This window comes from Vulpes lagopus, chromosome 7 (genome assembly GCF_018345385.1).
Source record: "Vulpes lagopus strain Blue_001 chromosome 7, ASM1834538v1, whole genome shotgun sequence".
Taxonomy (NCBI): Eukaryota; Metazoa; Chordata; class Mammalia; order Carnivora; family Canidae; genus Vulpes; species Vulpes lagopus.
Window position 1 is genome coordinate 42,321,502 of NC_054830.1, and position 14,838 is coordinate 42,336,339.

The 14,838-nt window shown below is 35.6% G+C and overlaps 1 protein-coding gene across 1 annotated transcript in view; it reads left to right on the top strand.

The window, feature by feature from the left end:
- Window positions 1–14,838, top strand: part of CNTN6 (contactin 6) — a 155,589-nt gene that overhangs the window by 125,764 nt on the left and 14,987 nt on the right. The window contains exons 10-15 of the mRNA XM_041762914.1: window positions 2,952–3,127; window positions 3,482–3,602; window positions 4,447–4,605; window positions 4,719–4,868; window positions 7,542–7,612; window positions 14,533–14,767. Of these exons, the coding sequence (XP_041618848.1) occupies window positions 2,952–3,127; window positions 3,482–3,602; window positions 4,447–4,605; window positions 4,719–4,868; window positions 7,542–7,612; window positions 14,533–14,767 (912 nt within the window). The remainder of the gene's footprint in view (window positions 1–2,951; window positions 3,128–3,481; window positions 3,603–4,446; window positions 4,606–4,718; window positions 4,869–7,541; window positions 7,613–14,532; window positions 14,768–14,838) is intronic.

Consider the following 14,838-nt stretch of genomic DNA (forward strand, 5'->3'; position numbering starts at 1 on the left):
GTTGTTCCCCGGAATCATCAGCTCTAGGTGTTCTAAAATTTATATTTCAAAATAACTTATCAGAAATGTATTTCAATATTGTCACATCCTATAAACGACTCTTTACAGTTCTGTAAGTTATATCAGCAGAAAGATCCTTTGCAAAATAAAAAATTACTGAAAAATATTTGTGGTTTTACATTAGTCATGAGTGACTGATGTCATTTGTATCCATTGAAAATGAAGTTGTTTCAAAACATAAATTCCAATAAGTAAATTTCCAGAAACATGAGAAAAAGCTTAGAGCAAGCAGGATAACTTTAATAAAGCATTATTTAATGTATTATATAAAACTGACACCAAAAATACACTTCTTGCAATTGGCAAGTTTATGCTGTTTGTTACTCATGTATTGCTATTAGCTTATTACCTTTTATAAGTTATACTACATTTTTAAAGCTACTTGTTTTATTTTAGTACCTTTAATAGAACTTCTTTCTTTACTTTTTGACCAAGGCACCCTACATTTTCATTTCACACTGTAACTCACAGATTATGTAGCAGATCCTAAAAACATCTTAGGCTTTTATGTCTTTATTTTGACTATCACCCAGCTTTCTACTAACTCTTTTTGCTCCTGCAATATACTCAGTAATACTAGGATTTCCAGCAAAACCACTGCTTTGCATCTACCATCCATGTTTCTTCTTCACACAGGCTTTTTGTAAATGTTCCTTCCTCTTGCCGACATAGGCATCCTTCCCCCTACCTGTTATCTTTAACTAGCTAATTTCTATTTGCCTTTTACCCTCAGCCAAAGCAACTCTTTCAATAAACCTCTCAGGACTCTCCATTTTAGTGGGATCATTTACTTCTAATATATGACAATTATCACAGCTGTGACTATATATCCATTAATATGATTGGATTAATGTCACCTTCCCTCATTAGACTTAAATCTCTGTGAAGGCAGGCACCATGTGACTTTGATGAGTTTCTTTTTCCTTCTGAGCAGGCGGCTGGAATTTGGTAGGTGCTCAGTAAATACTAGGTAATAAATGAATTAACTAGTGATGACATCTAAACATTATAAATTATAATACAGTATTTCTTATTCATGAAGTCTTAGTCATTATTACTGTACTACCAAAGAGCTGTGTATACAAGGAGTGATTTGTCTAACTTTGCTACTTTGTGGTGCCATAAATGGAAGAAGTTGCTGTCATTTTTAATGTTTGAAAATTACTTTAATTGCATGATCTAAAACTTTAAATCAGAGCAGTTTTGCTCTACCAACACATCCAATTAGCCAACTCATCCTCTCATAAATGTAAATAAGACATTTGTGGTACATTCTTTTTCCAAAAAACTACAAGAAGAAAAATATTTTCTAGTTCTGAAAAGTGTTCCTGAAACCCTTACTCTGGGGAAGAGAAGTGAAGAAGACTTGGAGTTAAGAATGGATTTAATCATTCTCCAAACTTTTCTCCAAAAATAATTAGAATGAAAGTGAATGCATCCAATATAATAAAGGAAATGGAATTTTTAAATCATGTAAACATAAAAATATGTTTATGCAAACATAAAGATATACCTGATGTAGGTGGAGTTAGATTTTCTGCCTTATATGCAGAAATATACAGTGTGCTTTTATTTTTCCATGGCTCTTTTATCAATATGTACCTTAAAACCCAAGATTATTAGTTTCTACTTTCCATTCTCAAATATTTACTAAGGAAACAACTGCAATTTTTTAAACATTTGAATAATACTTAAGCATTCTATTGATAAAATACGTTGGTACACTAACCCATTTAAACACACAAATTCAATCTTAATACCTGCTTGGATTCTTGAATAGTATGGTAAAGCCAGAAGGAAAGTAAAAGGTTCAGTCCATCTCCTACAGGGTTAAATTTTATCTCATGAATGATCTTTAGAGAAAGATATTTTCCAGGTTCTCATTTCACAGTTCTGAAACTTCTTTATCTAAGTACTCTTTCAGTATCATTTGCCCAAACCCCTAATTCTTAAATGTAAATTCCTTAAAATATATTTTATTTTAGTAAGATCTGAATCCAAATGTATGTCCAGGGCTTCTTTATCATTACTGAGTTTCCCCTTTCAATCAATTCTTGGCCCTCTAAAATCAAAACTATTTATCTTGTTATAAAAAAATATGGTCAGATAGGATCTATCACCATGACTTTCTTTTAACCAGAGACATACAGGACTCTCGAATCCATTAGAACACTTTTGGAAATGACCTTTGAAATTTTGGTCAGTGAAATACTTGGCTTGTAGAACAATGGTTGGCACTGTGACTAATGTTTATAGAGGGGATTTTTTTTATGACAGATGTAGAATTCTAGCTTTGCAAAATCTAGGTAAGAGAGGGAAGACATACCTCTTTCCTCTTCATGTTGTGCCTTTAGATAAAATAGAAAATTATTATCACAGCTATTTTAGAAATAGAATAAATATTATATTCATAACTAGTAAATATACACTTATGCTTAAAATTTTCTATATAAATTCTGGTAGTTATGATCTTAATGACATAGTTTTTCTCATAGCATATGCAATTAATGCATTAATGCACTAGAGCTGCAACCAGTGTATGAATTGTAATGTTGCACCTAAAATTTCAGAATTAAAAAAAAAAAGGCAATAAAAGCTGTGTGGCACATTTTTCATGTGTGGAATAATGTCTTTTGAAGTCTACAGTTTTCTATCAACTTTTTTTTCTATAAATTATGAGTAAAACTATGCCTTATTACAGGTAATAATCTACACTGATTAACGCAGAAATATTTGAAAAAAGTGGATTAGATTATTGATACTGGATATAGGACTCCCAAGTTATATTGATATAATTTCAAGCAGTTGCAAAACCATTCAAAATATGTACTTTGTCGCCATATACTCACATCTTATAAGCTTTTTATAATAATAGTATTTTTTCTTAACAGAAAGGACTGTTATTACCATTCCACCTTCCAAAATGGATGTTACAGTTGGAGAGAGTATAGTCCTACCATGCCAGGTGTCCCACGACCCCTCCATTGAAGTTGTATTTATATGGTCTTTCAATGGAGATGTCATAGACTTAAAAAAAGGAGTCACTCATTTTGAAAGGATTGGAGGGGTAAGTTGATGAAATTTTTAAGTACTTAATAATATAAATCAAGTGTTTCACAGAAATCAACATCTTTGATAATTATTCTCTCCACATTTATTTGCATGGATAATCACTGTTTCTGAAGCTGCATCTGTTTTTGTTTTATTTTGTTATGTATTTCACAGAAATGCTTGTGTTCTAGATGCAATTATAATAAAGGGGATAAGAAAAGGGATCATATATGAGCAACTACAATGATACTAGTATATCTCCTAATTTCAGAGTTGTCTCATATTTAACATTTATCCAGCTGTAAAAAAAAGGGGGGGGACCTGCTGGGTATGATTATGTTTTTATCTCCCTCTCATTTCCTATCTGCAGGAGGAATCTGTTGGGGATTTGATGATAAGGAATATTCAGTTAAATCATTCAGGAAAATATCTATGCACGGTAAAAACAACTCTAGAAAGTTTATCTGCTGTAGCTGATATCATTGTTAGAGGTACGCATAATGGTGGAAATAAATGAGCACATTATTTATTCACAGCCAGAAATGTTAATAAGTAAATGGCAGATCTTTGAGTAACCAACCATATCATGATTTAAAAAGTGAGATAAAAACACAGATCTTTTATTTTCTAAACTTTAAGATTCCAGGGCATATGTAGTATGAATATGGATATTGATTTGAGTAGATTTTGTGTATTTGTAAGGAATGGTCAGACTCAGTGTGCAGCGCCAGTCCCTAAAAGTTAGGCATGCCTTCTATTTGTAATAAACATTCTCATCAGAGCAGCATCAAAGTCATATATTTCTATAGTTCTCCATGTAAGTTTCATTTACTTGAGTTACCTTTTGAAAAGGAACAGGTGAAAATTGTTTTCACATTTTGAGATTAGGTCCCTAACAAATGATAATCAAACATCCCATGTTTGGACTTTTCTTTTTTTTCTTTTTTAAGAGGGAAGGGGGGTGGGGCAGAGGGAGAAGGAGAGAAAGAATCTTAAGAAGGCTCTTTGCCCAGCACAGAGCCCAACATGGTGCTCTGTCCCACAACCCTGAGATCATGACCTAAGCCAGAACCAAGAGTTGGTCACTTAACTGATTGAGCCATAAGGTGCCCCAGAATTTTCTAATTTTCAAAGAATGGTTTCTAAATTAGTTTCTTACCAGGTAAACTGAGTTAATAGGGCTTTATCTCAAATAATTTCCTACAAGTACCTTTATGTTCAATACTTTATTTTCTAAGTATAACAGATAAGAATAAACTGCCCCATCTCAAATCAATGAATTCAATAATTTTCAATTATTAAAAGATAATTGAATCATCAAACATATTTTTCAAGGTCCACCAGGTCCCCCTGAGGATGTAAGAGTGGAACACATTTCCAGTACTACTTCTCAACTAAGTTGGAGACCAGGCTCAGATAATAATAGTCCCATTCAAATATTTACTGTTCAAGCTCGGACACCATTTTCAGTGGGTTGGCAGGCTGTTTCAACTGGTAAGTGGCACCAGTGTTTTCAGATGCTTTTTCTAAAACAGATGTTTGTTCGATTGATTGATTGTTGTTAAGTATTAATAGTTTTGATGCCTGAAGTGCCACTCCCTTTTTAGTTCCAGAAATTCTCAATGGCAAGACGTACAATGCAACAGTGATTGGTTTGAATCCTTGGGTGGAATACGAATTTCGCGTCGTTGCTGGAAACAGCATTGGGATTGGAGAACCAAGTAAAGCATCAGAATTGTTAAGAACCAAAGCATCAGGTAAGAAATTATTCTAAATTCGTGGAAGACTTTTTACCATGTAGTTCTTGAAGAAAACAAGAAAGAAGTATTTTTACGGGTCTTGTTTGGGGCCACAAATCAGAGGCAGGAAACCATCAGCTTTCATTTTAACATTTGTATGTACACAAAGCAAGGAGTATTTTCTCCTAAATATAAGTTCAATAAGAGATGATTATAACTAAGCAGACATGTCAAAAATAAGAGTTTTTCAGAATCTGTCCTCTCATCTCATCTATTTTCTAGCCAAACTCCAACAGAGAATCTGTAGATTTGTACATGCAAATGAGTTACTGCTTGTTTCATTAAATGTTGTAGCCAAGAATTAATTGAGACTCTGTAGGTGCAATCAGCCACACATTTCCATCTATTTCTCAACTCTGACCTAGTTGCAGCTTCATTGAGCAATAGTATAAATCCTTTCCCATGCAAATGAGGAAAATCCTAAGCTCATTTAACAGAAGCACTAATTGAGCATCAGTTGGTTCACTGAACAGCAAAATACAAGTGGAACCTGGCTCAGAAATCACCTCTTCTTAAGTTTTTTTCAATGGATCCTATTTGTTCCACTCCAAAATTTTACATCCAGGATAACATTTGATCTGCTTGCTGTGTGCAGCTAACAAAGTTCACATTCTTATTCAGTCATATAAATGAGGGATCACTCTGTTGTCACTGGCTTAGTTTAACAAGCACAAAGTACTTCAATTAAGTGTGTACAACTGTCAGATGTCAATAAGGCTTTTTTCATATTAAAGATAATATAAGTATTTTTATTGTAGGATTGGGACAGAAAAACATTTTTGACAGTAAGATCTTAAATTAGATCATCGTAGAAGTTTAGAGTTGAGAGGAGAGTCCTTCATTTTACAGAAGAGGAAAAGGAAAACCAGGATCTTAGCTGACTGTTTCAGAAAGAGTCAGAATTTGAACTCAGACCTTTAGGCTGTGCACCAGCATTTTTCCATAACTATGGGTCTTAACCTAGATGAGCAAGAAATTGGCATAAGGAAATGTGTGAATATAGAAGTCTCCAGTCCTTACCATAGACTGGCTGGATGAAAATCTCCAAGGGTGGCCTATGTCTCACTCTTACTATGAGTTTTATGTCATTTTGTACAGCTGATTCAGATCATGGTAGCTTTGGGCAGGGTTGACTCTAACTATAGTTTTACATAAAGCTTGTGCACTACCTTCTAATAAGCACCGACAGTCTTGTTTCAGTAGCATGGTATGACTTGGTGTTCATAATATAATTACCCTGAATTTCCAAATCATACTGAAGTGTGTCCTTTTTTTGTGTGTGTGTAGCTTCTTAAAGACGCTTCTCAATATGGTTTTAGGTTTAGTATGTTTCATTTGAAAAATAGAAATTAGAAAATAGGGTATAGGTACAAGGCAATCTTTTAAATATATTGTGAAGTTCAAAGCAGTGACAAAGGGCAAATTTGAATATGAAAATGGATAATGTCTGATAGGTGCTATTATTAAAAAGAAGAATTAGACTATTATATCACTGTGTTGTTTATAAAGTTAAACATCTGTATCAAATGCCAGTAAATAAAATAAGTAGTCTAGATTTGTCTGAATGGTCTTCACAGTGAAAGAAAATTTTGAAATGGGCAATGAAATAGTATGGATTTTAATTCCTGCCCTCCAGTCAGCAAAAGTAACCAGGTACTCCTCCCCCCCATCTCTAGATCTTGATCAAAAATGGCCAAATATAGATAATTACATGTAATTCAACTTTTAAAAATATATCATGCAGATATATCCATTATCACAGTTTTAGGATGCATCTGCCATTATTTGATGAAAAGGATTACATTTTAGCACTTCCACGTATATAAAGTCAAACCCCATTCTGATTACATACTACAAAACCCACACATATAACTGTCATCAATTTTGTAATTTACCTCAAACTACTTATTATTCATTATATGAGTCCTCACAAGGGTATATGTGATGGGCATAATTGTTTTCTAATTCATAAAAATGATCAGTGTCTGGAATGTTCTCCCACAGAGCCTTAGAGTCCTAGAATTAAACGGAGAAAACACTCTCTATCACATCCTTGACAGGAGGCCATCCTCTTAACTGGCAAGTGAAAAGTCAGAGGAAGAGTCCTTCCTGTTCTGTACTGGGAGATGTGAGATTCAAACACAGAGTTACAATAACAAGGATTTATGTACTTACGTATTTTTAAGAATGCATTTTTAAATGTTAAGCCATCTTGACTAAAAAAAATCATTTTAGTTTGTTTATTACAAAAAAGAATTAATTAATATACTGCCTCAGTAACTTGTTTACAGCACAACTGTATAATTAGGCACTAAATCAGCGGTGTCACTGTTACCATCTGAATGGAACATCATTTTGCCAATTAGCAGATGATGCATAATAATGTCAAATACATGATGTTACTCGATTTTTAATTAATTTTGGAGCCAGGGTGCTCATGGATCAAACACAACTGTGTCCTCTCTCTTAGAAATTTGGATATGTGTAAACATAATTTATGTTCATTAAAAATGCAAGACTCTCACAATGTGCAGCATGAGATTTTGAAAGGTAAAATCTAAAAACAAAATTCTTCCTGATGAAGATGTACTTTAATAATCGCTGTCCCATGTTTCTCTTGGTTGCTTCCAGTCCCTGTTGTGGCACCAACAAACATCAATGGAGGTGGAGGAAGTCGGTCGGAACTCGTCATTACGTGGGAGGTAATTTTCTATCCAACTGAGTTATTTTGAAAGAAAAAGATTTAGCTGGCCAGGAAGAAACTGAAAAACAAAAAGATGTATTTGATTACTACTGAGAATATATAAAAATACATGGTATGAAAGACTCCTGATGATGAACTACCTAGAGAAGGTATTAGAGACGTATTTCTACTAAAGTGACAGAGTATAACTAACTCAACATAGTTCTCTCCAAAATATAAGAACAATTTTAAGGTCTCTTCTTAAGGTCTAGCAGTAGCATTTCAATTGCTACTTGATGGACTAGACATTTTTTGTGTTTTTTACCTCTGGAACTACTCTCTTGCACACAAGTTAGACGCAGCTGAGTGCAGGTGGAAATGATTTTTTTTTTTCTATCACTGTTCTTTAAACACTTCCCTGCATCCAGATAAAAACTTGGGCAGGTGGCATAGTTTTATAGTTATTATTCTTACAAATTAAATATAGGCTCATTCTTACACTTACTGAAAATTTCAGCCTGGTTTATTCCATAAACTTTAGACTTTCCTTCATCTTAATGTTTCTTGTTTCTAGTAGTTTGGGCTTGCCTCAGCATAGGGATTCCACAGTATGAAAATGGATGGAGAGTCAGTTCTCTACCTAGTCTCCATTCTGCTGTTGAATTTCTCCTGGGTTGAGAAGAGAAGAAGAGTACTGAAAAGGTCCTAATTGCTGGTACATTTGTAATTTGACTTTGAGTACTCCAGAAGTGGCAAATGGCCGGACACTGTTATTTTTTTTAAACTAAGTTCTAATTAAGTTCTAAGTTTTAATTTAAGTTCTTAATTTTAATTTCGGTATAGCTAACATACAGTGTTATATTAGTTGCAGGTGTACAATGTAGTGATTTAGAAATTCTGTCCATTGCCCAGTGCTTATCATGATAAGTGTGCTCTTTAATCCCCTTCACCTGTTTCACACGTCCCTCTATCTACCACCCCTCTGGTAACCATCAGATGCTGTCATTTTATAGGATAGTTTGGTTTCTTTGGTTGGGGGTAGGACATCCAGGAGATCCCTCACTGGAGACTTCTAGTTACAATACCTTGATGCAAACCCAACTGGCTGCTGAAAAGTCTCCTCAGTTCCTGGGGTCTGGTGGTCCATGTCCAGTCCCTTCTGGTGGAGGTTGTCTTTCTCTTCTAGATGGTCTTTTTGGATAGAGTCCCTTTCAAAGCTACTCATGGATAGGTCCAGCCTCTCTCTTCACTCTGCTACCAGGTATTGTCCAGGTCTCTCTCTCCTTTAGAAGTTCCTGAGGCATTTGTCAATTAAAAGAACCCATGTGTCCCAAATTCTAGAGAGCACATACTGAGTGGTTCTTTGTGAGGCCTTTTTACTTGGTTAGGCAAAGGATAAGAAGTGGCCCCTTTGCTTTCCCTTGGTAGAGGGGTAAGAGTGCATAGCTTTTTCTACAACTCTCTTAGAAGAAACATTTTCCTACTATTCTCTCCCTAAAGAAATGAATGCTCCTTTGATATATCTTTGTCATAGAGGATAGGCTAAATTTTGCCTATAAAGGGTTTGATGTCTCTCTTTGGAATGCATATCATGTCATACCCTTGTTGTCAGCTTCGAGCCTCAGCAGTAACTGATAAAAGAGCCCTGCCCTATTTCATTCCCTGTGTACATGTTTTTGACATTTTGATAATAACTTTCATACTCCCAAAACATCCACTTCCTTGGACATTTAATATTACACCTACGAGTGTGATGGCCATGGATGTTTTAATTAAAAATCATCATAGCTGACATGTACAGGGGGTTCTCATTGGGAGACAGGGTGATTTTATCCCTCAGTAAACATTTTACAGTGTCTGAGGACATGTTTGATTGTCACAACTAAGTTGGGAGAGAGTTGTGTTTGGGCAGAGGTCAGAATGCTGCTAAACACCCTACAGTGCACAGGACAGCCACCCTCCCAGTCCCCCACACACAGAAAGGAATTATCTAGCCCAAAATTTCAATAGTGCTGAGGTTTAGAAACACTGTTGTTGAATAAGAGTAATTTATTGTATCTATAAATTATTTTGCAGTAGTAAAAGGTCCATTTTATTCCTTACAAAATTCCATTAAAGGTAGAAAGAGTGATAGTAATAGTAAACACTTTTTATCTGTGAGTAAACTGGGGCACAGAGATGTTGTTTTTCAAAGTTGTTAATGACAGAGCCAGAAACCAGGCAGAAACTTTAGCTACTCTAAACGTTGTCCTTTCTTTGGGACATCTAGTTTCACGTAGACATTGTGAGCCCAGCACAGTGCCTGGAATCTGGCATGGGTGGGTAAGAAACTCTAAGAGGCCTGAAGGGAAAGGGGACTACACTTGCAGAGCACTTACAGGGCTTTTCTGCTACAGAGGGCATTTCATGTCATTCTGTCCTCACAGCAATATTAAAAAGTGGGGAATGCCACTTTCAGATAAGAACAGAGGTTTAGGGCAGCCCCAGGTGCCTCAGCAGTTTAGCGCCACCTTCAGCCCAGGGCCTGATCCTGGAGACCCAGGATCGAGTCCCACATCGGGCTCCCTGCATGGAACCTGCTTCTCCCTCTGCCTGTGTCTCTGCCTCTCTCTTTCTCTGTGTGTGTGTCTCTCGTGAATGAATAAATAAAATCTTTAAAAAAAAGAAAATAGAGGTTTAGAAATGTGACATGAGGGGGCTCCTGGATGACTCAGTCAGTTAAGTGTCCACCTCTTGATTTCAGCTCAGGTCATGATCTCAGGATTATAGAATTGAGCCTGGCTTTGAGCTCCATGCTCAGCAAGGAGTCTGAGATTCTCTCTCTCACTCTCCCTTTATCCCTCCCCACTGCACACACTCTCTCTCTCTCAAATAAATAAATAAATCTTTAAAAAAAGAAAGAAAGAAATGTGATATGGGTAGTGGGCAGAGGAGCATTTTTTGAACACAGGGCTCTCACTCCACACTCTTTTACTTTGTCCTAAATTAGAACTCCACTTATCCCTACATGAGATGTCATGGTTAGGGTGGGCAAGAGTCCCTGTATATCTGCCTAAAGCAGTAAGTTAATCAAATTATTCCTGTCCTTGAAACACATTTCCCACAAAAACAGTGACTCCTTCAAGAGCCTACAAGAGATTTGCTTTAGTGTGATGGTAAGTAGGTTAGACTTCAGTATTCTTTCAAGGCCAAATAAGCATTTCATCATAGTGTAAAACAAATTTTGCCTGACTTCATGCATTATGTTTTCCTCCTCTAAGGTCAGAAATTACTCAAGGTTAAATAATTGTTTTTGTGCATTCAATATGTGAGAGAAATGGGAAATTTCATGTTTACTATTCGTAATGGAGAGGATATAAGTTCAAATATGTGTGGTGTGTGTGTGTGTGTGTGTGTGTGTGTGTGTGTATTTCCATGTATTTCCATCATGGAAAATACTTTTCTTTAAAGCGCGTTTCATCAAACCAAACTTGGCCTGCTCCCTGTTTTCATAGACAATTTCCCCTACCACCATACCCATCCTCTCAGGTGTAATGTGTTGCTGCTTTCATGCTGTTACAAGAGACCATATGCCTCCCACTGCTTAAAATAGTTACTATCTGCCTTTCTACAGAAAAAGTTTGTTGGCCTCTATTTTTTTTTTTAAAAAGTTAAGTCAAAGTCCTTTGCTCTGTTTGTTTTTTCTTGGGGTATCAGATATATAGATACTTGCAAATACTACATTAGTGGATGCAGTTTCACATTTATCATTCACATTTGGCATCATGTATGTGCAATTCCTGAGCCAAATGCTTCTGATGCCCAAACTTCTTTAAGGAATAGGTTATGTATATTTAGAAGACAACACATGCATTAGTTAAAGTCACTAGAAGGCATCTAGCAACTCCTTAAATTCAATGAAGAAAAGCAACTCTGTTCCAAGGAGTCAGGGTGCAAAAATAAAATTTAAAAAGGTCTGAATGTTCAGAGTTCAACAGGACAGGACAGTCTTGATCCAGCATGGAAGAAGGTCAGGTAAGGTACCACTCTAACTTAACTGACCTATGTTTTGAAAAAGAAATTGAGAGTGGAGAGACCATTCTAGGCCAAAGTCACCACTATTGTAGATGAAATAGTACATGATGGGCTTTCAAAACTAATGCACAACTAATGACCATTCTAAATTCAGTGAGAATCCACCATTATGGTTTATAAGTGATAGCTTTACTGGTCATCCCAGATTGCTGCTCATGTAAATACACCTTGGTATAATCTTCCTGAAATAAACATCCTCCTTGTGTTTTCTCCCATACCACAGTAATTTTGTGTTTATTTATTTGTTTTGGTTTGTTTTATTTCCAGCAACCTAGACAAGATATCTAACTTTTGGAATGTAGTTAATGCCAATTCCTTTTTAAGGGTATCTTTATTTACATCCTATCATAATTTATCCTCCCAGGTGCTCTCAGGTTTGAAATGCTTGTGGTAAATATGCATTATAAAATGTGACTACAAGGTTAGGAAATACGATAAAGTACTATAGAATAAGAGATAAACACCTATACTGGGAGTTGATATACATATATATCTCTCTCACAACTTCCCAACCCTGCCATCGTCACCAAACGCATCCACATATTGTAGATCAATGAAGAGTTGTGGCTATGTTTGTTATATCCAAAACCAGGCTGCAGACAAGATTTGGATCTTAGGCCATAGTTTGCTACCCTTGGTCTAGACTAAAGATTCTGTTTTTAGTCTTTACAACTTTAATAGATTTTACTACCAGAAGAATTTCTGAATTTCTTTATTCTACTGAACACCTCCTTTGCTTAAAGAAGGAAACTTTCATCCTGACTCTCTTAAACAGCTATATATATTTTTTTTCCATAATTTTCCCCTCTGCCCATTTGGGAAGAATAAAATGAAGACCCTAAATAAGTATCTTCACTCCCCCCTTTCTAAACTGCACATGTTAGACTCAGATCTTTCTTGAGGAAACATCATGAGAAACACTGATTGTACTTGACTAACATAAACCAGCTCACTTTCTCAGATGAGCTAAATATTTTGATTAAATCTAAGATTAGAGAAATATCAAAAACCAAATACTCTAGCAGAGAGGTAAGTTCTCACAAATCTCTTCCACTCCACTAAAAATGAACTTTTTTAATTCTAAGCTCCCTGTGAAGTGCTAAAATAAGGACACATTTTCTTTCCCTAGAGTTTTGGACCTATATTTTCCTTCCTCTTTTCACTTTCTGTATTTGTTAGACTGTTCCACACGCCAAGAAACAGAGCCAGCTCAGGTCATCTCAGTTAATGGGGATTTATTTTAAAGCTATGTGGGAGGTAATGAGGATGAAAAGAAGTCTCAATAACCAAGCAGGCAGGTCAAATGAAGAACTGGAACATCGTTCATCACTGTTCAGAGCATGGTAGTCCTAGCCTGCTGCCAGCCACTCTGGGAATCCAGCTCCTGCTCCAGTAGCCCCTCATGCTTGCACCTTTTTCTACCTGTTTCCTCTACTTACAACTTACAACTTCTTCTACAACTCCATTGTTTCTTCTCTGAGGTATAGCTTCCATTTTTCTCTTACCTTCTACCACTTCATTGTCCCTACTATATTCATTGTATGTTTTCTACTTATTGCTTACTCTAAGTGTAACCAGAACTGTCCCCACCTATGATTCATATTCAAACTCTGTAGAGGAGAGAAACTGCTGGGGTCTGGCTGTCACTATAGAACACGAAGGTTTGGCACCAGGACACCTCATAGATAGTGATGAAGATGGGGCCACTGATTCTCGTGCCCATTATTGGGTAATCAGATGTGGTCCAAGTCTCAGGATAATTTGATACATCAATGGATATGTATGGGTAAGGAAAACCTCAGAAAAGGAGTTATAGGCACGTGGGACTCAAGCATTAATGTCCTATTAGGAATAAATTTTCATGTGTTTTCTTTATGTGACTATTTATAATACGTAATATCTGTCGAGCTCTGGGGAACTTATATCTATTTTGTAATTTTAATAATAATAAGTTTAGGTTTTAAATGAATTTTATAGAATTTGGTCTCTGTGGGAATAAACAGGTTTGTTTTGTTTTAAAGATTTATTTATTTATTTATTCATGAGATACAGAGAGGGAAGCAGAGACACAGGCAGAGGGAGAAGCAAGCTCCATGCAGGGAGCCTGATTTGGGACTTGATCCTGGGTCTCCAGGATCATGCCCTGGGATGAAGGCAGGCACTAAACTGCTGAGCCCCCAGGAATCCCCTGTTTTGTTTTGTTTTTAAATGTCAGGAACTTCTCTCTGTCTCTCATGAATAAATGAATAAAATCTTTAAAACAGATAAAAATAAATAAAAATGTCAGGAAAAATGCATGCTGATGTTACTACTAATGAAGATATATGTTAAAAAATACTGGGAGGTCTTTTATGCTTTTGTGTTTGAGTAATACTCTATTGTCTTAAAGCAAGTATTATTACATAATAGTTAAATTATCTGTTATCTCATAAGAATTTGTTGAAAATTTTATGAAAAGAAAACATAGGTAGCCTTGAAATAGTTAATAGTTAATTTTGTGCCGAGTTTAAAAATTCATACCCAAATTACGTTTTAACTTACAAAATCTTGCAATCTTTTAAACCATTTTTATTACATTATATTATTGCAACTTAATGAATAATCATGGAAAGAGATACAAACATGTAAAACCTGTTTTACATTTCCATTTAAATTTTTCATTTATTTATCTGAATAACTTTAATTGGGATCATTTTCCTAATTGGCATTCCAAATGAAAGTATTATTATTTTTTCAGTGTTTCATTAAGCAAGGTTAATATCCATGTTTGTCTATACAAAAGAAATGTCAAATAATCAATAAAAATTATAATAGCTCTATAAAATATTTTTGTAAATACTCAGTGATTGATCACTTCTGCCCAAGTCAATTCCAGAAGAACTACAAAATGGAGAGGAATTTGGATACATCATCATGTTGCGGCCAGTTGGCTCAACATCCTGGACCAAGAAAAGAGTACCATCTGTAGAATCATCAAGGTTTGTTTACAGAAATGAAAGCATCACCCCTCTCTCTCCCTTCGAAGTCAAAGTGGGTGTATATAATAATGAAGGAGAAGGATCTCTGAGTACCGTGTCCATTGTCTACTCTGGGGAAGATGGTAAGTTGTGGTCAGACCTGAGATGGTTGTACTTGGGCATGTATGCATATTTTGCATTTATTTTCCATGAA